At 37.5% G+C, this 20,501-nt stretch overlaps 2 protein-coding genes across 2 annotated transcripts in view; one reads left to right on the top strand and one right to left on the bottom strand.

Annotated features, from left to right (window-relative positions):
* Nucleotides 1-4,960, top strand: part of il11ra (interleukin 11 receptor subunit alpha) — a 46,795-nt gene extending 41,835 nt beyond the window's left edge. The window contains exon 12 of the mRNA XM_088011039.1: nt 413-4,960. The gene's annotated coding sequence lies outside the window, so the exon portion shown is untranslated. The remainder of the gene's footprint in view (nt 1-412) is intronic.
* A 2,211-nt stretch (nt 4,961-7,171) lies between these two features.
* On the bottom strand, nt 7,172-14,336 carry tmem267 (transmembrane protein 267). The gene is made up of 3 exons (XM_014971962.2): nt 14,234-14,336; nt 10,938-11,403; nt 7,172-10,853 (listed from the first exon to the last, which is right to left on the bottom strand). The coding sequence occupies exons 2-3, from the start codon at nt 11,343-11,345 to the stop codon at nt 10,518-10,520; spliced, it is 744 nt and encodes a 247-aa protein (XP_014827448.1). The 5' UTR covers nt 11,346-11,403; nt 14,234-14,336; the 3' UTR covers nt 7,172-10,517.
* Between the last annotated feature and the right edge of the window lie 6,165 nt (nt 14,337-20,501).

The raw sequence follows: 20,501 nt of genomic DNA, 5'->3' as shown, positions 1-20,501 counted from the left end.
CATGTTTGAATCCAATTAAAATCCTATTTTGGATGCTTTTTTACTGTGACTTAAATAGCTCCACTGATGATCATCAAAAGCATGCTTAGCCAATGAGACGACTTTCGTGGTTTTTCTGCTTTACTACGATGCAATATGGTTCAAAGAGTTGCTATAAACATCTCTGAGACAACCCTTCAGATTGCCTGCCAACTTTTGATTATAAGGCTGGCACACACACACACACACACACACACAAACACAGATTATAACTACGTACGCCTGCATATCTTCTATTTATCTCTGGCTTTTAAATACATGCTTTCAAACAAATTATGCTATGATATATGTTTTCTGCAGCTGCATTTCTCTCCCTTCTTCACCCTGTTTTTTTTTTTTTTTCTTCTTTTCTTATGTGTGTTTTTCTTCTTAGGTTTGTTTGAAGTGTCCACAACCTGTCAGCTTCAGCAGTGAGTAAACATCTACGCCACACCGCTGTGACATGCTGAAATTTCAGCTGAAATTATGAACACAGCATTACTCCATCCAACTTCCAGGACAACGGGGGACAAGAGTGGAACGGAGAATTTTTCTGTATTTACCACGTGACTGCAGGGGAAAGTTTTGTGAGCCTCGCTGGACTTATTCAGTGGCATCCAATTAACTGCATTACCCACAATGCATTACAGAGTCGCCAGGAGAAACCTGCGACCAAACTCTGCTTACTTAAGCCGCGATAACTCCTCAGCGGAACGAAAAATAACACGGCACCACGACAGTTTTACTTTCACAACCAATGCTGCTTCAGGTGGACTGACTCTTTGTGCCTTTTGAACTTTTTTTTTCTTCTTTTTTTTTTTTTAACCAACAAAATAGGACAAGAAATTCAGCTGCCAAACACAAAGAGATAGGATTTTATTGTGGAACTGCTTGGCTCTTTCTCCCCAACCAGAACATTTCCATTTAATTCATTTATTTTATGAGTCTCTCTGTGTGAATAAACACAATCATTCTTACATTGACTGACTCAATGCTGTGAAGGAAGCAGAATCTCTGCCAGTCTGTGTGAGTGTGTCTGATGCCAAAGCAGCAACAATGGGCATTACAGCCTCTGCTGGAGGGGGGTGGGGGGGTTGAACGGGAGACTAGAAAACAATCTGCAACCTGCTTTGGACCTGAGGGAGAATTTTGGGTTTTGGAGTATGAGGGCCAAGGAGGAAATTTATCTGGCTTATAATGAACGATTTTATGTTGCATGATACCATGATATGTTGCATGAATGGTTTTACGTTGCATGACCCCATTATGTTGTCTGTCACTTACAGTACATGTATTTTCTTGTTCATTTATGTCTTTTATCCATCCATGGACAATTTTGTTTTCATGTGACTGAAAGACTGAGAAGGAAAAGAGGAGAGACTGGCCTTTCACAAATCACCAGCGTTAAGACGTCACTTACTTAGTCATATATAAAAGATCTTGGAGAGTTTTTGATACACAATTAAATTCCATCACCTTCCATCACAAGTTGAACCCATTGAAACTGAATTGAAAAATCAATGGAAATCTAAATCTAATCAAAAATATTCACTTTTTGCAGACAATTTGCAAATAAAGCAAGAAATGCATAGTGTAATAAATATCAAGTCTGTACTAAAACCAGAACATGACGTTAAAATGGTCTTTGCATTTTAACGTCATGACTCCTTCAGTGTTGCATGAAGGAGTCCTGCATTGGTAACCTATGTTCATGATATGTGGGCATTGTGCACCACAGTTGGTTTGGTCATCAGAATTTGAGACACTGGCCTACAACCTAATTCTACTCAAACTCAAGAACTCAAGTAATTTATTACTTTGCAGAGCAGCTGCTATTCACAGGAGGCTGCAACCAATAGGATCTCACCGAGCAGCTTAAACAAACACTCCATGCTAATAAATACACTTCCACCTTGAACATAGATATAGTTTTGTACTGGGCGTCAAACAAGGCTCCACAGCTGTGGAGAAGTGCACACAACTCCAAATTGTGCATATACACCTTGTGCAAAAAGTTTGGTTTTTCTTGCTGCAGTTCAGAATTAAAATATAAATAAATAAATACGCCCCAGGCTACCAGAAACCACTTCATAGTTGCACAAAAGCAATTGCAAGCATGAACCCTCCAGTACCAATTACTTAAATTTTGCTTTCAGAGCATTATCCAAAGGGGCGTCGATTACAACACCCAGCATTTTTCTCATTAATATGAATCTAAGAGGAAATTCCTGCTGATCTTTGTGTCACATTTCTTATTCAGGCTGCACAAAAAAAAGTTAGCAATTGTAATACAGGCAAAGTTGCTGCTCACTATCCTCAGTGTTATGAACTGCACCATATTCTGCTGATCAGCGTATTTTTCAGATTGTATGAAGACTGAAATAAGATTATGTGATGGATCAGGAGGTGAATCGATTTACCACCTTTGAGAAAGCACATTGACCACAGAAGAAAAGTTTGATTCGAAAGAGGCTGGCGATGACTAGGGGGAACGAGGAAGATTAAGCAGAAGCCAATAAGGTTAATACAAAATTGTTACATTTTGCAAGCACCACATAAACGATTGTGGTGCCACCTTCTCTGAAACAAGGCTGAAACTGAAGGTTGAGGTACAAAAATCTCACATATAGAGTGGTGAGAGAGACAGAGATTAAACAAATTGTGAGCAGAGTAATAAAATAGTTGGCCTCACAATGAAATGTGAAATCTGGGTAGGCTTTGGCACGACCCAGTCTGAGTGATCATGAGGGTTTTAGAGACCATCAGATGGTTTTAACCCAGTCTAAAGGGGCCCTAGTAAGAAAATGATCATCTAAAGAAAGAGAAGAAAGTTTAACATCCTACGTGAAGTTACATTTTTTGCTTATGTATGTTAAGATAGTTGATTACAAAATGAAATTATTAGACATATAATGCCCAAGAGAAGGATAAAGAAATCAAAGCATTTCGTTTTACAGTAAAACTGAGATGATCTTCCTTAGAAGTCTACTAAAGAGCTATGTCAACGTCTGACACATATAGTCATAGTTTCTACTGTTTAACCCCTTCTGTCAACGCCAGAGGATGCAGACAGTTTGCATACAGCAGATCATATTAGTGGGATCCAAATATTTGCATTGCAACTTATTTCTATTTTCAACATGGGGCTCCTTTTACTTCAAGGAGGTGGCTTGTGGACAGTTACGACGGATGTTAGCATGTGGTTTTGAGCACCACCGTAAACGAACGGGTTTTGGTATGCTGAAGACATTGAGCACTTTTTGAGGAACACGGTAAAGGCTGGGATCGGGTGAGGAGATTCACTTCAACTGCATTAATGGAACCTATGGTTGTTTTTTTTTTGTTGTTTTTTTTGGTGAGGATTGCACAGCTTTGTCACATTGATAAACTCTGATATTGTGTTAATTAACCGTCAACTTGTCAGTGAAAGTTTATATAACTGAATGTGCACAAGATAAACTGACAAGGGTTGCTTTCACTCGACACACCAACTCACAAAAATGTTAAAGTTCTGAAATACCTCTTTTACAGCTTTCTCCTTTACTTCCTCCTTCAATGTTTTTGTTTCTTTCTTTTATCCTTTAGTTTTATTCTGCAAATGTAAAGTTTTTTTTGTTTGTTTGTTTTAATTCTAGTTTTAGAAACACAAGGGTGCATCTAAGTCAAATTGTTCCAGTTTGACGACTGTATGTTTTCTAAAGCTAACTTCATATATATATATATTTTTTGCATGGATTCCAGCAAAGCTTACCTGTATATTATCACTGTATATCACAGATAATGGATGTTAAAAGTGTATGTGGTGTTTATAAACCTGTTCATGGGGGTAGGTTTGCAGACATGGTTTGCTCAGTCGCAAATTAACAAATATTTTTCGAGAATTAGTGAAAAGATTTTGATTATGACGTTTGAACTCTCAAAAGGGAATGCTGTTGGTACAGTGCCTTGCAAGAGAATCATTCGAACACATGGATATGCTTTCAGTTCCACTTCAATTAAATGTCGCCGCAACTCAAGGAAGCTAAATTTTGATCTCGTCTGACCAGATAAACTTTTTGACATAAAATGTATTAGTGTTTCATTAGTGAATACTTCTGCAAGGCACTCTAAATCAATCCAAACAACACAGTTTAGGTTTAGAACTAGCACTACTGACTGAGTATAATTCATGTCTGCAGAACCTTTCCTGCAATATGTATTTGTGTCTTTGACCCCAGTTACATGAAGCTGTGTTGCTGTACACTTACTGTATGGATAGTGAATCAGTTTTATTCTGACATGCTTAATTCTAGGACTCGTTTTATTTCTGTCCTGTCAAGTGAACCATAGATTTTCTCTCTGACCTCTTCCCTTAAATTTTGTGTCAATATTCGGAACTTTTATTTAATTTAATTTAATTTTTAATTTTTTTTTTTTTAAATAATATGGATCAAACTGGATTTGGAAGATGGCAAAACTTGCTCAATGAAAAGCAGAGAGACTATACCCCTAATTTTGACATCTTGCTGAAATTAATGAATTCGTGTTTGTGGTTCTGAAAACAAATGTCATATTTGCAGATTGGATCTGAAACATTCTCAGCATGGATTCTGTGTGCTCATCATTGTCGTTTATTTCCCCTGGTTTGAGGTTGACGGCTACCTGCTTTGTTTCTACATCGTGAGCACCTATGGATGTATTTCTGTTTCACGTTGGTGGTGTTTTGTCTGGTTCTGCGGACAGAATTCTTTCATTATCCCTCTGCAGTGTGATACTGTATGGAGCCTGTTGGTTTTTAATCTTACAAGCTCAATACACTCAGGCATCCTCGCTCAGATGTAAATAGTTTATTTTTTTCTTTTTATTTTTTTTTTCTAGCAATATGTGTACAACACATATCATCATAAGCTGTTTTTCTTCCTGTACTGGTATGTTTCTGTGAAATAAATACTATTTTACCACATTTTCAATAGAAGGAAATCATTTTGTGTTGTGTTTACGCCTCCCATAGTTCAAACAGGCAGAGCTTGGTCTCCCCAGGGCCTAAGTAACATTTAGTTACATAAACATGTTTTCTGTTGTTCTCTTGACCGTCATCATCAATGAGAGGTTACTCTAGGTGAAAGAAGGAAGGAAAAACAAAAGTTTTCTTTTGTAAATTCTCTGCTCTGGCATGCAGCATCACTTTTGCTGGAAAAATGTGACAAATTAAGCAACATCTGCTATTTCCTGTAGTGTAGTGGTAGATATGGCTGTTCTTCCTCTTCCTTCCTGCTCTATTCAGGATATTCCTATTTAGCACTAACAGCTCAGCACAATGACTTGGATACAGACCCAGTGCAAGTACTTGAGCCGAAGTGCGCACTACAAAATGTGCTTTTATCTTCAAAAGTGAGTACTTGAATATTGGGAAGACATTTTATTAGCTTTTATAATGTTCAAATATGAATTAGTCAGTCTAAGGAATTGGGCATATCTTTGGATTCCCCCCCCCCTTTTTTTTTTCTTTTAAATGTCAATCTAATAGTTTAAAGGTACCATTGTTTAAGTGAAAACATCTGTTTCTCATCCTGGTATATTAATACTGAGACACTAAGCAGTCTGAAGGGACTTCAACAGAATTTCCCTCAATCGTTTTTGCATTGCTATTATGGAAGAATAATCTTATCTTCACTTTATATATTTCTTACTTATTTCAGAAAACAGATTTGCACAAAATGGCATTGATCCAAAAATAGTTACAACATTTAAAATTATTTAGGTTCATTCCTGAAACTGCTCAGTTCCAGTCCTGAAATTAACTGAAACATCACTGCTTCACATTAATTCGTAGTGGAAACTTTAAAAAATAAAATAAAATGTTCTCTAAGGTCTTGAATGCAGTGTCTTTTTTCCCCTCAAGCAATATTTGAATATTTACAGGAAATATATATTTTACTTTGAACATAATGTGAGATTTTAGTCAAGAAATGCATTACATAGCTCTTTGTGAATAACGTTTTAGGTACCTTTTTTTTAAGAATAAGAATTTAATCTATGTTAATTTAATCTATGTTGGGAAAGCAAACATAAGTTGCTCTCCCAGAACAGTAATATAATCACTCAAATGTAAAATAACTAGTCTTAACCTGCCAATAATTATACAGGTGCCTTAAAGTGTCTAGTTAAGATACCCTAAGGCCACAAAAAGATGGGCCTTAAACTCACCAGGGAGCTAACAAAAAAAATATAAAGATAATATTTATGCTGGATATATTTTCTAGAAATAAAAGAATGCCACTAGAAATAGGTACTCTGCTACATATGTTCTTAATACTAAAGACTCCTACCTTATTTACATTCATACCACAAACACAACCTTTTCAAATGCACCGGTGCAGAAGTGTGTGTGACAAAAACACTTGCAGTGCTCACATCTCATCTTTCCTTACCTTTTAGATAACATTTGGTGTTTAGCAACCGTTGTTCTCCAGATGTTCAGAGTATCTCAACAAACATGAAGGATGTGTTATTCAAATGTCAATGAAGCCACCAACAAAACGAGCCAGATACGAAGCAAATTCTCTCATGGAATAAAACAATTATTTATTTTTTTTATATATATATATATATATATATAAAATAAGTTGAGCAAATTTAATCTAACTTTCCCTCAATCGTTTTTGCATTTTTTTTTTTTAAACTTAACACTTGAAAAGAAACTTTTAGCAGTATTATAAACTCCAGGAGCCCTCTAGTGGAAACGGGACATCAATACATCTACTTCTTCAATCCAAAAACAGAAAAGGGAAAAGACTGGGCTTGCTTAAAAAGTTTCCAGGTTACAATAGACACAGCAGGAGAAAAATGCATTGTCCCCAGGATACCTTACAATTGCACAGCACACCCCTACAGCCCATCACTATGTTGCATGTTATGGGAAATTTTAGTGTTAATAATACTGCTTAATTCACTTTGTTCACGTCACATCTATTTAACTAGACTACCTGTAAATGCTTTATTTTTATGCTCAATCTTCAGAAAATATAGTTGCTCTCTTAAAACTGTAATGAAATCAGTCAAACATGACAATAATTGCATGGATGCCTTAAAGTGTCCATTCAAAATACACTCGGGCCACAAGAAAATTGGCCTTACAGTTAGCAGGAAACTAAAAAAAATATGCAAAGTAATATTAATATAGGATATATTTTATTGAGATAAAAGAACACTAGAATTAACTCGGTACTCTGCATATGTTCTTAATACTAAAGACCCCCACCTTACAAAATCACTCAAAAATTAAGTATATTTCACATTTTAAAAACTTAAAGTGCAAATACTCAACACATCAAAATCAGTCAAAGATAAAAAGAAAGTAAGCAGCAGTAAAATATTTTTACTGGTGGGGTGGGGGAAGAAAGCATTTTAAATAGCATGGCATATACATTCACACCACAAACACAAACTTTTCACATACACCGGTGCAGAGGTGTGTGACAAATACACTTGCAGTGCTCACATCTTTCTTTAGCTTTAAGGTAAAGTTCCAGTGTTAAGCAACCGTTAATCTCCACTAATGTTCAGAGAACCTCAACAAACATGAAGGATGTCCGTCATTCAAATATTAATGATGCCACCAACAAAACGAGACACATACAAATCAGATACTCTCATGCAATAAAAAGAGTTTTTTTTAATATAAATATATAAAATAACCTGTGCAAATTCAATCTAACTTTCCCTCAAATGTTTTAGTATTATTTTAGAAACTTAATGCTTGAAAAGAAACTTTTAGCAGTAATACGCAAACTCCAGGAGCCCTCTAGTGGACAAGGGGCTTTAATACATCCGCTTCCTCAATGAAAAGAAAAGGCAAAAAATAAAAATCTCACCTTGCTTAAAAAGTTTACATTTACAATACACACAGCAGGAGAGAAATACATCGTACCCATGATACCTTACAATCAAACAATACACCCATCAAGCCCACCACTATGTTATGCAAAATTCTAGTGTTAATAATACTGCTTAGGAATGAGTGTTTTCACTGTACACCTATTTCATTAGACTACCTGTAAATTTTTTTTTTTTTTTCATTTTTAACTGTTTTTGTCGATACTAATGTGAATGTTTCTTCATACCCATAAAACATGTGCCAATGTTATGAATACACTACTCAAAAAGCAAAATAAAAATCCAGCATATTTCAGATTTGCGATTGGCAAAAATCACCAAATGCTTAAATGTTACAAGCAAACAATCAGAAGAGTGAAACAGTCCGCATCTTAAGAAGGCGGCAAAACAACAAAAGGCTCAGTCAGTAGCAATTTACTGCTGGTTAGACAGAATGGCTTCTCCAAGCATCACAATGAAGTGTCAGGTGAAGGGACAGCTATAACAGTTACATATTAATATAGGCAATTGCGTGTTGTGGTGATTAGAAATGGATGTCATTGGTTGAAGTCAGACAGAAAATCGTCAAAATGTGTACATGTGCTTAAACTATCTCCATCGAAAAAATGGCGTGCGAGTTTCAAACAGCCTGTGGTCGACCTTTGGTTGGTTTTTCCTTGAGTTGTTGAGGCTGAATTATAACATTTTTCACCGATTGGTGCAGATCAGACATGGGTTGGTTACCAGTTTCAACACAAACTAAGGTTTTTACAAAGTCCCACCTATACAACCACAAAAATTACTGATCACACCATTCATACGGCTAAACGGCCTGATCAGATGAAAGGGAATGTGCTGCAGTGACAAGTCTCTCCTGTAGAGGTCAGTAAAGAGAGACAAAGAACAGCTTCTAGTCACCAGACTGAAAAAAATATTATTTTCCAACTTCCATTGAAAACAAAAACTTATTTTATACTTTTTCTCTGCCATATTGTGAGAATCTCAAAGCCCATGTGTTGTGAAAATATATTCTGGAAATTTTTAACACGTGTCGAAGCTGGTATAAAACAGTCACTGGAAAGAGTCACTTCAGAGAAACTTACTTTGCAGATAAAGATTTAAATACATGATACAAGTATCCACAAAGAGTCATTTCATAATAATCCAAGATTGGCACCCATTTTGGAATGTTCCTTTACTCAAAAGACAACACAGTTCTGGTCAGAGATGTACTTCAATTCATAAGCATAAATATTCAAAATGTTGTATTTGAATTGTTCATTTCACAAGGTGAAATTACCGTACAACACAACAGTAGTAACTTAAAGGATTTTGTATTTCCTTGAATCCACAGGACTACTTACAAGCTCAAATGTATACATACTCTCCCCAAAATATTTGTCACATGTCTGTTAATATCAAAATCTAGAACGTTTTTGCTGGAATTTGTACCTTTTTAAACTGGTTGCCTTAACAGGATTATGGTCTGCGCCATTCCAGAAGCCAAATGTTGGTTTTCCAAAAGTAGTTTTGATGTGTGTTTTGGGACACCTGACCTGTTGGAAAAACCAACCGAGTCAAAGTTTCAACCATATGACCCAAATTGTCATCTTGAGATAAAATATTAGAATGTTTAGGAACAATATTCAATGTTTGGGACCTTTTACCAACTGAAAATTGGTGGACCAGTGTCACTGTCCACAGTGAAGCAATTTTTACATCATCATAGATGATAGCCTCCTTCAAATTCCTTGCCTGATAAAGACCAGCCCTGGTCTGGACCCTCGGTTACTGAAAAACAATTGCTTTCTGGACTCTGTTGAGATTTTAAATTTTACCCAATCGTTAACGTTTGGCCATGACATAGTGCCGAGCTGAGGAGGCGTTGGCAACACGGACTGAATGGCTTTGTTCACTGCCTCCGCTGCCAATTCTAAAACTGCAGACATATTGTAATTTGTAAATTGACCTCATTGTTCACAGCTTTTCCTTCTGTTTGCTGATTGGCACAGTTGAATTCTACCAGAGAAATCCAGGTGAATGGGAGAAAACCCGGGCAGAGCACTGAAGTGAGATTAGAATCAAGGAGGAAGGCAATTTCTAAGTTAACAAACTCCAGCCAGAAAACTTGGACAAATGTGGGGTGTTTATGAGGACAATGATATCCAGTAGAAATCCAAACTGGTTTTGGCCCTGATCTAAACAATATTACAAAATTTTAAAAGGTATATGTTGATAATGTCAAGCAAAAATCTTTCAATTATCTACCGCTCTTGAAAAGAAGAGAAGTCAAAATCCAGCCAGAACCTGGTTGATACCACGAGGAGGTGAATATATGTAGAGACTGTATGTATAGATTAAAGAAAATAAGAATAATCTAAAACAAATTTAAACTTCTGCATCCAGTTCTGTTCTTTTTTATTATTATTAAAGGAGCAGACTGAATCATCAGGCTACCCCAACGCTCGTGTGTCTATGTACAGGCTGTTTGCTTTTGTAAAACTGTTCTCAAATAAATAAAAAACAAAACAAAAACAAAAAAAACTCATCTTAATCTTTCAAGTGTTAGAAATTTTTCTTCAGTCACTTCAAGTATTTGAATATTTCAAACTGTCAATGATTTCCTCCAGGGGTAGCTGACGCATCTACACGTCGATCGCAACGCCGTGTTTGGTCGAGATCACGTCCCTGGTTCCCGTTAGGTACATTAGCACGGAGCACAGGTGCGGAAGTGTCGCCGTGGTGCTGACGTACAGCCAGTAGGGGACGGGCGCCGTGTTGCCGAACGGACACACCCACAGGCCATGGCGCACGGCGTCCCGCACGTGGTGAGATGTCATGGAAATGAAGAGCATCCATGGCAACGAGCACCAAGAGTCTTTGAGGCGGCCAAGCCACATCAGGAAGCGGAGGGTGAGGCAGATGACGGGGATAAGGGAGGAGCAGTGGAGAGGAGGCCGTTGGGGCAGCGACACGGCAGCCTGGAGGAGGAAATTGCATACTTTTAGATTATTGATATAGTCTCACTTGGCCTAAAAGAACGTGAGAAGTAGCACAGCTCTGACCTTGAGAGACAGCGATCCAGCCATGTAGAAATGGTCCAAGTCTATAATGGATGCCAGAAGGCCCGCCAGCAGCACTTCATATAAATCACTCTTTTTCCTCAGTCCGATCACAACAGCCCACGACCACAGCCCCACCAATCCGTGCGTGGCGTTGTCCAAGGCAGCACGCAGCCACAGGTGCTGCTGGATGGCGGACAGCTGGAGCGCATGATCCGCCACCACGCAGAACACCCCGAGTCCGGCTGAAGCCAACAGAGAGGCGGAGCTGAACGTCTGCAGGAGCGCCTGGGCTTTCTCCGCCTCCACGGCCAAGCTGAGAGGCACCCGAGCCCCATCCGCCCTGAGGCCCACCCCCAGCAGGGGAGACGAGGAGGGGGAAGAGTTGAGCTTGGAGTAAAAGCCTTGCATGTCAAAAGGTGGCTAAGGGGAGCCTATCGTCAGAGAAGATCAGCAAGGTTAAGGTAGACTGCAGAAGAGGGAGAGAGAAAGGAAGGATTCAACCTTTGGAATGAAACAGAAACTACAGAAAAACATCATAGCAGGGTTTCTGCAGGGTTCACCAACTCAACTTTGAGACAATTGTGAATGTCATTTAAGACCCATCTCCGCAGAAATGTACTCTCCTAATTAGTATTAATGCTGCTTAGGCCTGTCGCGATAAACGATAAATCAATTAATGATAAATGAAACCTATCGACCTCATTTTAATTATCAGCTTTATCGTCTCTTCCTGCCTTTATTGTTTCCTTTCTCTCGATGACACTGAATGAAAAAAGGCTCAGCTCCGGTGTTCTCCACTGACCCTCCCTTCCTATTTCCTTAGTGTAATGTCCAGCACACACGACACGAGTTGTCGGCCCATTTTCAAAACCTGATGGGCCACAAATTAGCCGACAGAAATCCTAGATATAACGGTTCATCGGGTTCGATCGTGCTGTGTGGTGTCCAGCCACAGCCATTATTTTGGACTTGTACTGTAGCCCAAAATAATGGCAACAAGTCCAGTTAACTAATATTAATATCAGGCATTAATCAATGCTTTATTAGAATCTACCTGTGATGCATGTGGCTAGAGTCAGCGTAAAGTCCCGACTCAATGAAACTCATGAAGAACAGCTGAAAACTTACCGGGTTTATCAACTGCGGTAGCGATTTGGCTCCAACTCCTCCCCTTGTCATTTCTATATTCTTTGCACGAAATGTTAAATAAATATTAATGTTGTTTCCACATATCATCTCCGATATCCGCTGGACTTCGAGTTGCGCCGTGTCAGCTGTTTGGGATCCTCCTCATTATTCCCCCTCAGAAAGCGCGGAGGAGAATCCGCGCTTTCTGATTGGCTACCTGTCAATCAGCGCTAACGCTCCCGGTCAGGGAAAACCGCTGATTTAGATCGAAGCGGCCACGACGATCTAAATCATACTGCAGAATGATCGGTTACGAAATCACCAGCGACAATCTTAGATCGGCCAACGATCTAAGATTATCTTAAGGGGAAAATAGGAGCAAAAAATCGTGTAGTGTGAACTACTGCGTTAGGTAGTCGGATGTGCCCATCTTCTGTATTTAAATCTAGTGATTACTGAAGGGCAATATAGTATACAGACTTCACAATCTGCACTCTTTTGGTTGAATGCAGTATTTATTTCCACTTTGGCTTTATGTTGTTTAGTTTTTATTCAAGTACGTTTTTTGTTAATGGAGACGGAGAATCAATTTTATTTTGTTTTTGGTTGTTTTGTTTATTTAGTTTATCAGTTCCAGTGTTATGTGTTCTTTTGAAAATAAAGTGTATCCATCTATGGCAGGAAATCACATGCATTTATTAGATATTTCCATTAAATCAGTGTAAAAAGGTATTGAAACAATATTATTGTTTATTGCAATAATTTTTTAGACAATTAATCGCTCAGCAAAATTTGTTACCGTGACAGGCCTAATGCTGCTGTCTTTAGGTATTGACATCATCTACGGTTTATAAAAAATGTTTGCTTTTTGTGATCATCTTGGGCGCCACTAAAATGAAAGAAAGTACTTGGAAAAACTATTTCCAAGTACTTTAACCTGGAAACACCATTCAAACTTCATATCATTCAACTACTTTTTCATACCTTTTACAGATTTAATGTAGTCACTCTTCAAATTTTTGCTATCAGAAATAAAAAAGCGCTCGCCCACCAACTCAGAGTTCAAGTCTAATTTCAACTCTAATTCCAGCACCAAAGAGGTGATTCTCAAAAAACATGGCATTCAGCACATGATTAACTGAAAGATGAGGCATCTCTTCTACATTCCTTTAAGACAGTGGTGCCCAAAGTCGATACTCGAGGGCCGTCATCCTGCACGTTTTAGTTCTCTCCCTGGTTTAACGTACCTGGATGAAATTAGAAGGCCTAAGAAAAATACTGACTTGCTGAAAAGGTTGTTACCACCAGCAGGTGCCGGCCCTTGAAGACTGACTTTGGGCACCTCTGCTTTAAGTTATGTAGTACAGGAAGCTGCCATTAGATCTAAGATATCAACCAATTTCCTCATTTTTAAAAGAACACACTTTGCTAAAGTACTGACACCCAATGACATATTTTTCTTATTTGGTAATGTGGTAACATATATTTTATTGATATGTCAGTGTTTCCCCAATTCTTGTCCTTAAGGCACACTGCCTGTTTCCTTTTTTTAAAAAACACACCTGATTCAGATGACTACCTTTTGTCAGTTATCACATTAATTCACAATAAAATACAATGAAGTTCGTGGTTACGTATTATATAACTCAATCCATGGGTAAGGCACTGTAAGCAAACCATTACTGCTCAAACAACAGCTTCAGTCATGTCAGAGTAAACCCTGAGGGAATATAAGAAAATGTCTCCGAGTCTGATGTAACTGACTGAAATGTGGGACAGCCTCATTCATTCCCACATTTAAGCACAGCCTGACAGTAAGATCCAGCGCGTAAAAAAATAATTAGCTGTTATTTATATCCCAGCCTCGTCGTCGATCCTGCAACCACATATCAATTTTAGAGAGAGAGCTGGACACAAATATTTCTCCATAAAGCGCATTTCATCGAGCTACAGTGACGTTAGTGACGCTGACTGAGAGATAGCGGTGAGGAACAAGATGTTGCTTTGTGTAGGCGGCGGACAGCGGCTGTCAGCGGCGGATGCAGTCAACAGTCTCCTTCACGAATGACGCGCTTCGTCTCACACCGCATCACAATATTTAACATTTGCTTATCTTATCACTTGGTTGCGATTAAGAGCAACTAGTTGAAACATATCAAGTTACTCACCCCATAGCACAGCATCAAATACCCTGCTGCTAGGGCTTCCGGGTCTTCTTCTGCTGTGTTTTGCAAGTCTTCCACGCTTCACGTTGCTGCCACCTACTGGTCATTGATGGAATAATAAGCACAGCGTGAGGAACATAGCGGATTTGGAAGGATTGTGAATATTGGTGTAGAACCATCAAAATATAGCAACATTTCTCAATTTACGATCAAAGCAAACTATAGTGTATAGTTTGATCCAGTGTGATATTATCTTTAGTTGTTTTGGACAAGCAAACAAAGAAATAATAAAGTTTAAGTAAAATAGATGTATGCCAACATAAAACATATTTAGATGGGGGAAAAACATTACCAATACCACATTCTAAAAGTAAAACATTCTTTGAAAATTTATAGGAATTTATGAGAGCAATTGCAGCTGAACTTGGTATTTCTAATACTGACAATTTAGAGGGTCTTTAATGATTTTGGGACCATAATTTATTATATTTGTATGGTACTGTCATACAACCTTACCTTTTGAATGAGTTGGATCAGGTAATAATATTTTAGCCTTCATTCAGCCTTCAGCAACATAATTGTTCATTAATTCATCAGAAAGTTTTACCTGCAAAACAAGAAGGTAAAATCTATTATTTTTATCAATATTTTTTTTGCCTTTGATGAACCAAGCAGTTTTTATGCACAGGATGTTTTCAAGGTTTTTCCTCCTATGATGGTTTTTCTCATTCTGTCTCTTTCAGCTTCTTTTGTCTGGGATTGTCTTAGCTCTTCCTTCCTCGGGGCCATCTTCCTGATATATTCTTAGAGCATGGATGTTTCATCTCGGATAGTGGCTCTGATGCTTGCTATTCATCTGCCTCCTTCTTTGCACTTAGTGTACAATGTGTAGCCTGTGGATACTGGGTTTAGGGGGGAATTCACCAAGCATTGTGAGCAGCTTTCATCTGTGGTCTGAATTTCCTCCTTTGGCTGACTTATTACCCCAACAGAGTAACTGATTACTGGCAAGGCATAGCTGTGGACCGCCAGGACCTTGCGCTTGCCATTAAGCTTTTAGTAAAACTAAATAAATAAGAATGTATCTTCAGGCAACTCATGAAATTAGTCAGGATTTAGAGCAAAGCAAAGTTTCTAATTCACATTGGTTAAATATAAATGACCTTCATAGTTTCTGTGGTAACATCTTTCTTTCACTTGGGTCATTGAGTGCTAATTCTACTAAAGACCATAACATCTTTCAACAATAACATATGTTGTTGAGATTCAAGAGCACTGCTTTGGGCTGGTTTGAGTCATATTTATTTTATTTATTTTAATTTGTACATGTATAGTTGAGTCAAAAAAGTGTTTTCCCCCAATACAGATTTCTTCTGTTTTTGCTTTTATTCCCCCTGTTTGTTTGTTACGTTTAGATGTTTCAGAATATCAAAGATTCTTTTTCCACAATAAATAAAAGTAAAAACTAAATGTAGTTTTTAAATGATGATTTTGTTCACTAAGGAGTCTGGGGGCTTATCTAAACTGACTGGACAGTATGAGAAAAAGCGCTTAACCCCTAATGTTAATTAATTGTGATTGAACTAATTTTCTTTTTTTAACTGGGCTGAATTTCACAAGTCAAAGTCCATTCCTGATTATTATCTGACCTGAAAAGTTAACAATTGATTTAAACATAAACCCTCTTGAAAGATTTCCAAAAGCAGAGCATCATTAAAAAAAAAAGAAAATCTTCAAATTAAGTAGAAAAACAAAAACAATGAGTAGCAAAGCTATTTCAAAGCTAACCAAAGTCAGTGTATTTATTTACTACAGAAGAAAACATGCAGCACTGGTAAACCCGTCCAGGAGAGGCTGGTCAAAAAAACAAAAAAAAAGTCCAAGAGTATACATCGAAGATTGAACCAGGAAGTCCCAAACCAACACTAAATAAAATAGGAAACTCTGCAGGTCGCACTGGCCTCAGGTAAAGTCAGTGATCAAATTTAACAATTAGAAAAAGACTGGACAGAAATAGCCTCCTTGGGAGAGGGCTCTCCACATCGCTCATGGATAAAATAAATTATTTCTGTAAAGGAGAAATGACCAGAACACACTGCCAGTTATCATAAACATTTGATGTCAGTCATTGCTCAACTAGATCCGAGGTTTAGGGTTTCTTCTTCTGCTGCTTTTTTTTTTTCTTTCTTTTTTTTTACACAGGGCCATATCAGTTTGGATAGCTATGCTGCTTAATGAACATTTACTCAGTGTATCTTTATTGAATATAAAATTTTAGGTAACACTTTATTTGAAGGGGGTTGAATAAGACTGACATGACACTGTCATAAACATGACATAACACCTGTCATGAACATGAATAAGCCTTCATGAATATTTATGACTGTTGTCATAAAGCGTCATTCGGTAAATTATGACACTTTTAATACAAAGTTGACATTATTCAAAATGTCTTTGTTATGACAACTTGACATTAACCAAGAAATCATTACTGATATAAATTTGTTATAAAAGTATTACTGATTGCACTTTAACAATTAGGTAACTTTATGTTATTAAAGGTAAAGTTTAAACAGTAATGATTTCCTGGTTAATGTCAAGTTGTCATAACAAAGACATTTTGAATAATGTCAACTTTGTATTGAAAGTGTCATAATTTACCGAATGACACTTTATGACAACAGTCATAAATATTCGTGAAGACTTATTGATGTTCATGACAGGTGTTATGTCATGTTTATGAAAGTGTCATGTCAGTCTTATTCAACCCCCTTCAAATAAAGTGTTACCAAATTTTATTTGATGATCTGAAGCATTTTAGTGTCACGACAAAGAAAAAGCAAAAATAAATCTGTAAGGAGGCCATGGGTAGCAGGTGAAAAATAAGAATGATTTTTTTTGCAACAGTAGTTAGATATCTCTTGATAACAAAGTTTAATTTATGTAAAAGAGATGCAAATTCAAAATTGCACATAAAATGTAAAATATTTACCACAAGAGGGGGCAGGAGACCACATAATAATGACGTGGCACTGATTAACACTAAAAATGATCAATTAAAGAGGGTAAGGTAAGGTAATTTTATTTATATAGCACATTTTCAGCAACAAAGCAATTCAAAGTGCTTGCCTTGTAAACTGATGTTAATGAGAATCTAATCTAATCATTAATCAAAAGAGGGAATTTTCCTTCAATCCAAATCCAAAGCGATGCCTGTGGGAAATATTACACCATTAGTTCAGATAAAACTGGAATTTCCAGAGTCAAGCTTTCAGGCAGAGTGAGTCCAGCACTAAATTGTGACTGGCAGATGATATTATCTCCTGCGGTTAATTTTAGGCAAACCTGCTGAGTGGAAGATTTTTAAAATAGATGCATCTGCTCAAATGTTGAAACTTGGCAGGCGATAAATTTAAATATCACTTCTCATATGAAAAATCCAATTTTAATGATGTCTCTATTAAATATCTGGGATTGTGTAAGGCAAGTTTAATCCCTTTTAATGAAATGTCTTTATTACAATCGTTTGCTTAATCGTATCTCTGTGGGCCGTCATTAAGGATTCCATATTTTACTCAGGAGCTTGTTTTTTCTTTTGTTTCCAATTATGTTCTGTCTAATCTCTGATATTCGTTCTGCTTATTGCTTCCCCCCCACATCTGCATACGGAGCGGAGCCGCAGCGCACATCTGCTTTGTCATTTGAAGGACCCGTCTCTGCCTTTGATGTGCTGGATTGTTGTTGTTCTGCTTCACAATGAGCCGTCTTAATTTTGAGGACGTACAAAGAGGGAGATGAGATGACTCAGTAGTCATGTGACTTATCAAAGCCTGCATATTCTATATTGCGATTTTAGCATCAAAGAAAATCACGAACTACTTTATTACACTGACCTTTTTCAGAATTATTTAGGATTATCATGGGTTTGGCATGGGGGGGAAAAAAACTCCCAAACAAAATTCATACACTGCTGCAAAGTTATCGCAATGATCGTTTACATTGGTTTGGTTTTTAAGTCCCACTAATGAAGCTAGTTGTGAATGGGTTGCCTGTTTTCATCCATTTAAGATATGTGCTTGGACAGGAAATTTTTTCACCAGTTTTGATCTTGTCCTTATTCCGCCCTCTTGCAAATGTGTAATAAATACTAAAGACCCTGTGTCCTAGCAACAGTGCTGAGTTTTGCTGCTAACGTGTACACAAGAGACCCTCGATATGATCCTTAGTTTATAATATTCAAAAGCTTTGTATGATTCAGAACCTTGGAGAGAACCACAGAGATTTAAGAGCCTTTCAGCACCAGAGACAGAGCATGGAATCGTTTAGTGTCTCTGCTTCCCTCTAGTGGACAAACAACAAATTACTTTAATTCCAGTCCATTAATTCCCATCAACCTGTGGTGTTTCCTCATTAATGGAAAAAAACACAGAAGCAATTTTTCACTTCGTTGATTCATTCACAGTAGGGTTCACTATCACTTATAGTGATATTTACAGTTTGTTTAGATGCTTTTGGTCTGCTTTTCTGTTTGTATCTACTGAATGCTATTTTATCATCAAATACATTAAAGGTGTTTAAGAAAAAAAAAAGTTTTTGATTGAGTTGGGTACTTTTTAGTTCATGGTGATTTAACTTAAGTATAATAACAAACACAAAGCTCAATGTTTTATTGAGTCAATATAAAAGCACATCACAACCAGTAATTATTTTTAAGCAATATTCAACGTTCACAATTTTAGCAAACTTTGTTTGACCACAGATGACAAACGTAAACAACATACTGCAGCTAAATGAGCAAGTGAGCGAAATAAAACAAGAGTGGTTTAAAAAACTAAATAGAAATCCAGCTTCCATAGAAAAATGATATAGAGGAATTGAAAAAACATCCATTGAGATTTTTATATGAAAGAATTTTAAGAACATCAACTAAGGAGCTTTAGCAGAGGAAAAGGAGGCAGTAAGATGTAAGTATTTAAAAAGGTGAGAGCCCAGAAGCGGGTGCAGAGGTGAGAGGGAAGCAGATATCACGCCATTCATCCCGTTTTCTGTGAAAGGTCAAACCAGTCATTAGACCCGGCCAGTGCGGCTGGAACTGACAGGCTCTGGATAGTGCACGCACGCACACACACACACACACACACACACACACACACACACACACACACACACACACGCACACACACACACACAGATACACTCCTTCCCATTTACTTGAGGTTAATGTGGATCACTCCCTGGCTGCAGACACTGAAGGTAAGCCTGGACATTTCAGTTGTAATTTAATTAAAGTTTTACAGGTTTAAATTCAAGTTTCGCAAATCCTGTTTTTCGACTACAGGAGCAAAACCGCGGTGGATTCTCTGCACTGACAATGACAAGGATAATAAAACCGGTGTCCTCTGCACCCTCCTTATTGAATTCATTGTCATTGTAAATATTAATTGAGTTCTCATTGACACCCTCATTAAATTAAAGAAAAAGGCCAGCCACTATATACGAGCGGGGACGGAAGAGAGGAAAGAGTAATGAATGCGGTACCACGCCAGCGGATCGCCGCTCTGCACACTCCCCCCCACACAGAGGACCCCAGCTGACAGCTGTTAGATGGTGTATTGATTTGTCCTCGGCCTCCAAATCGGCCTGCCAGAGCTTGTCAGCATAATGACAGAAAGAGAGCTTGAGAGAAAGATGAGGCAGACAGTTGGACAGACTGAGGAGAGACAGACAGGGACAGTGAGAGCAAAAGGTCAGAAAGGAAATTTTGACCCCAAGGCATCTCCATCACGCTTTCCTGCAATTTTTTTTTTCGTCTTAAAGGTACATGTGTGAAAGTTGATCCTAAATGGTCTTGTATCAGTTTTACCTTTAATGTGGCGCTACCTTTTTTTTTTTTTCCCTTTTAAAGTTTAAATGAATAAACCCCTCTTAAAGAGACAACACACTTCCTTGCAATTGTGATAAAAAGTGTGTAAAAGAAAAACAAACTTAAAATAAATTCTGACTTTATTGTAGATGCAACCTCACAGTAAATAAATAAAATAAACATATCATTAAATCCTGCTTTTATCTCAATCATACAAATTGATGTCACCGCTACAAGACACTTCAGAAATCCTTCAAATTTCAGATAAATTTAATTAAAATGGTTGTCTTTGGTAAATATGTGTAAAAAGCATCACAATGAGTCAATCAACCACCACAGTAGCACAATCTCAAAATTGCATTTTAGGATGTTTGTAGTACCGTTTACTACAGTGCAAGAAACAGTAAA

This window comes from Poecilia mexicana, unplaced genomic scaffold (assembly GCF_051168715.1).
Source record: "Poecilia mexicana isolate PSO_F unplaced genomic scaffold, ASM5116871v1 scaffold_12, whole genome shotgun sequence".
In the NCBI taxonomy this organism is placed as follows: domain Eukaryota; kingdom Metazoa; phylum Chordata; class Actinopteri; order Cyprinodontiformes; family Poeciliidae; genus Poecilia; species Poecilia mexicana.
This window is presented reverse-complemented; position numbering and strand designations above follow the sequence as displayed.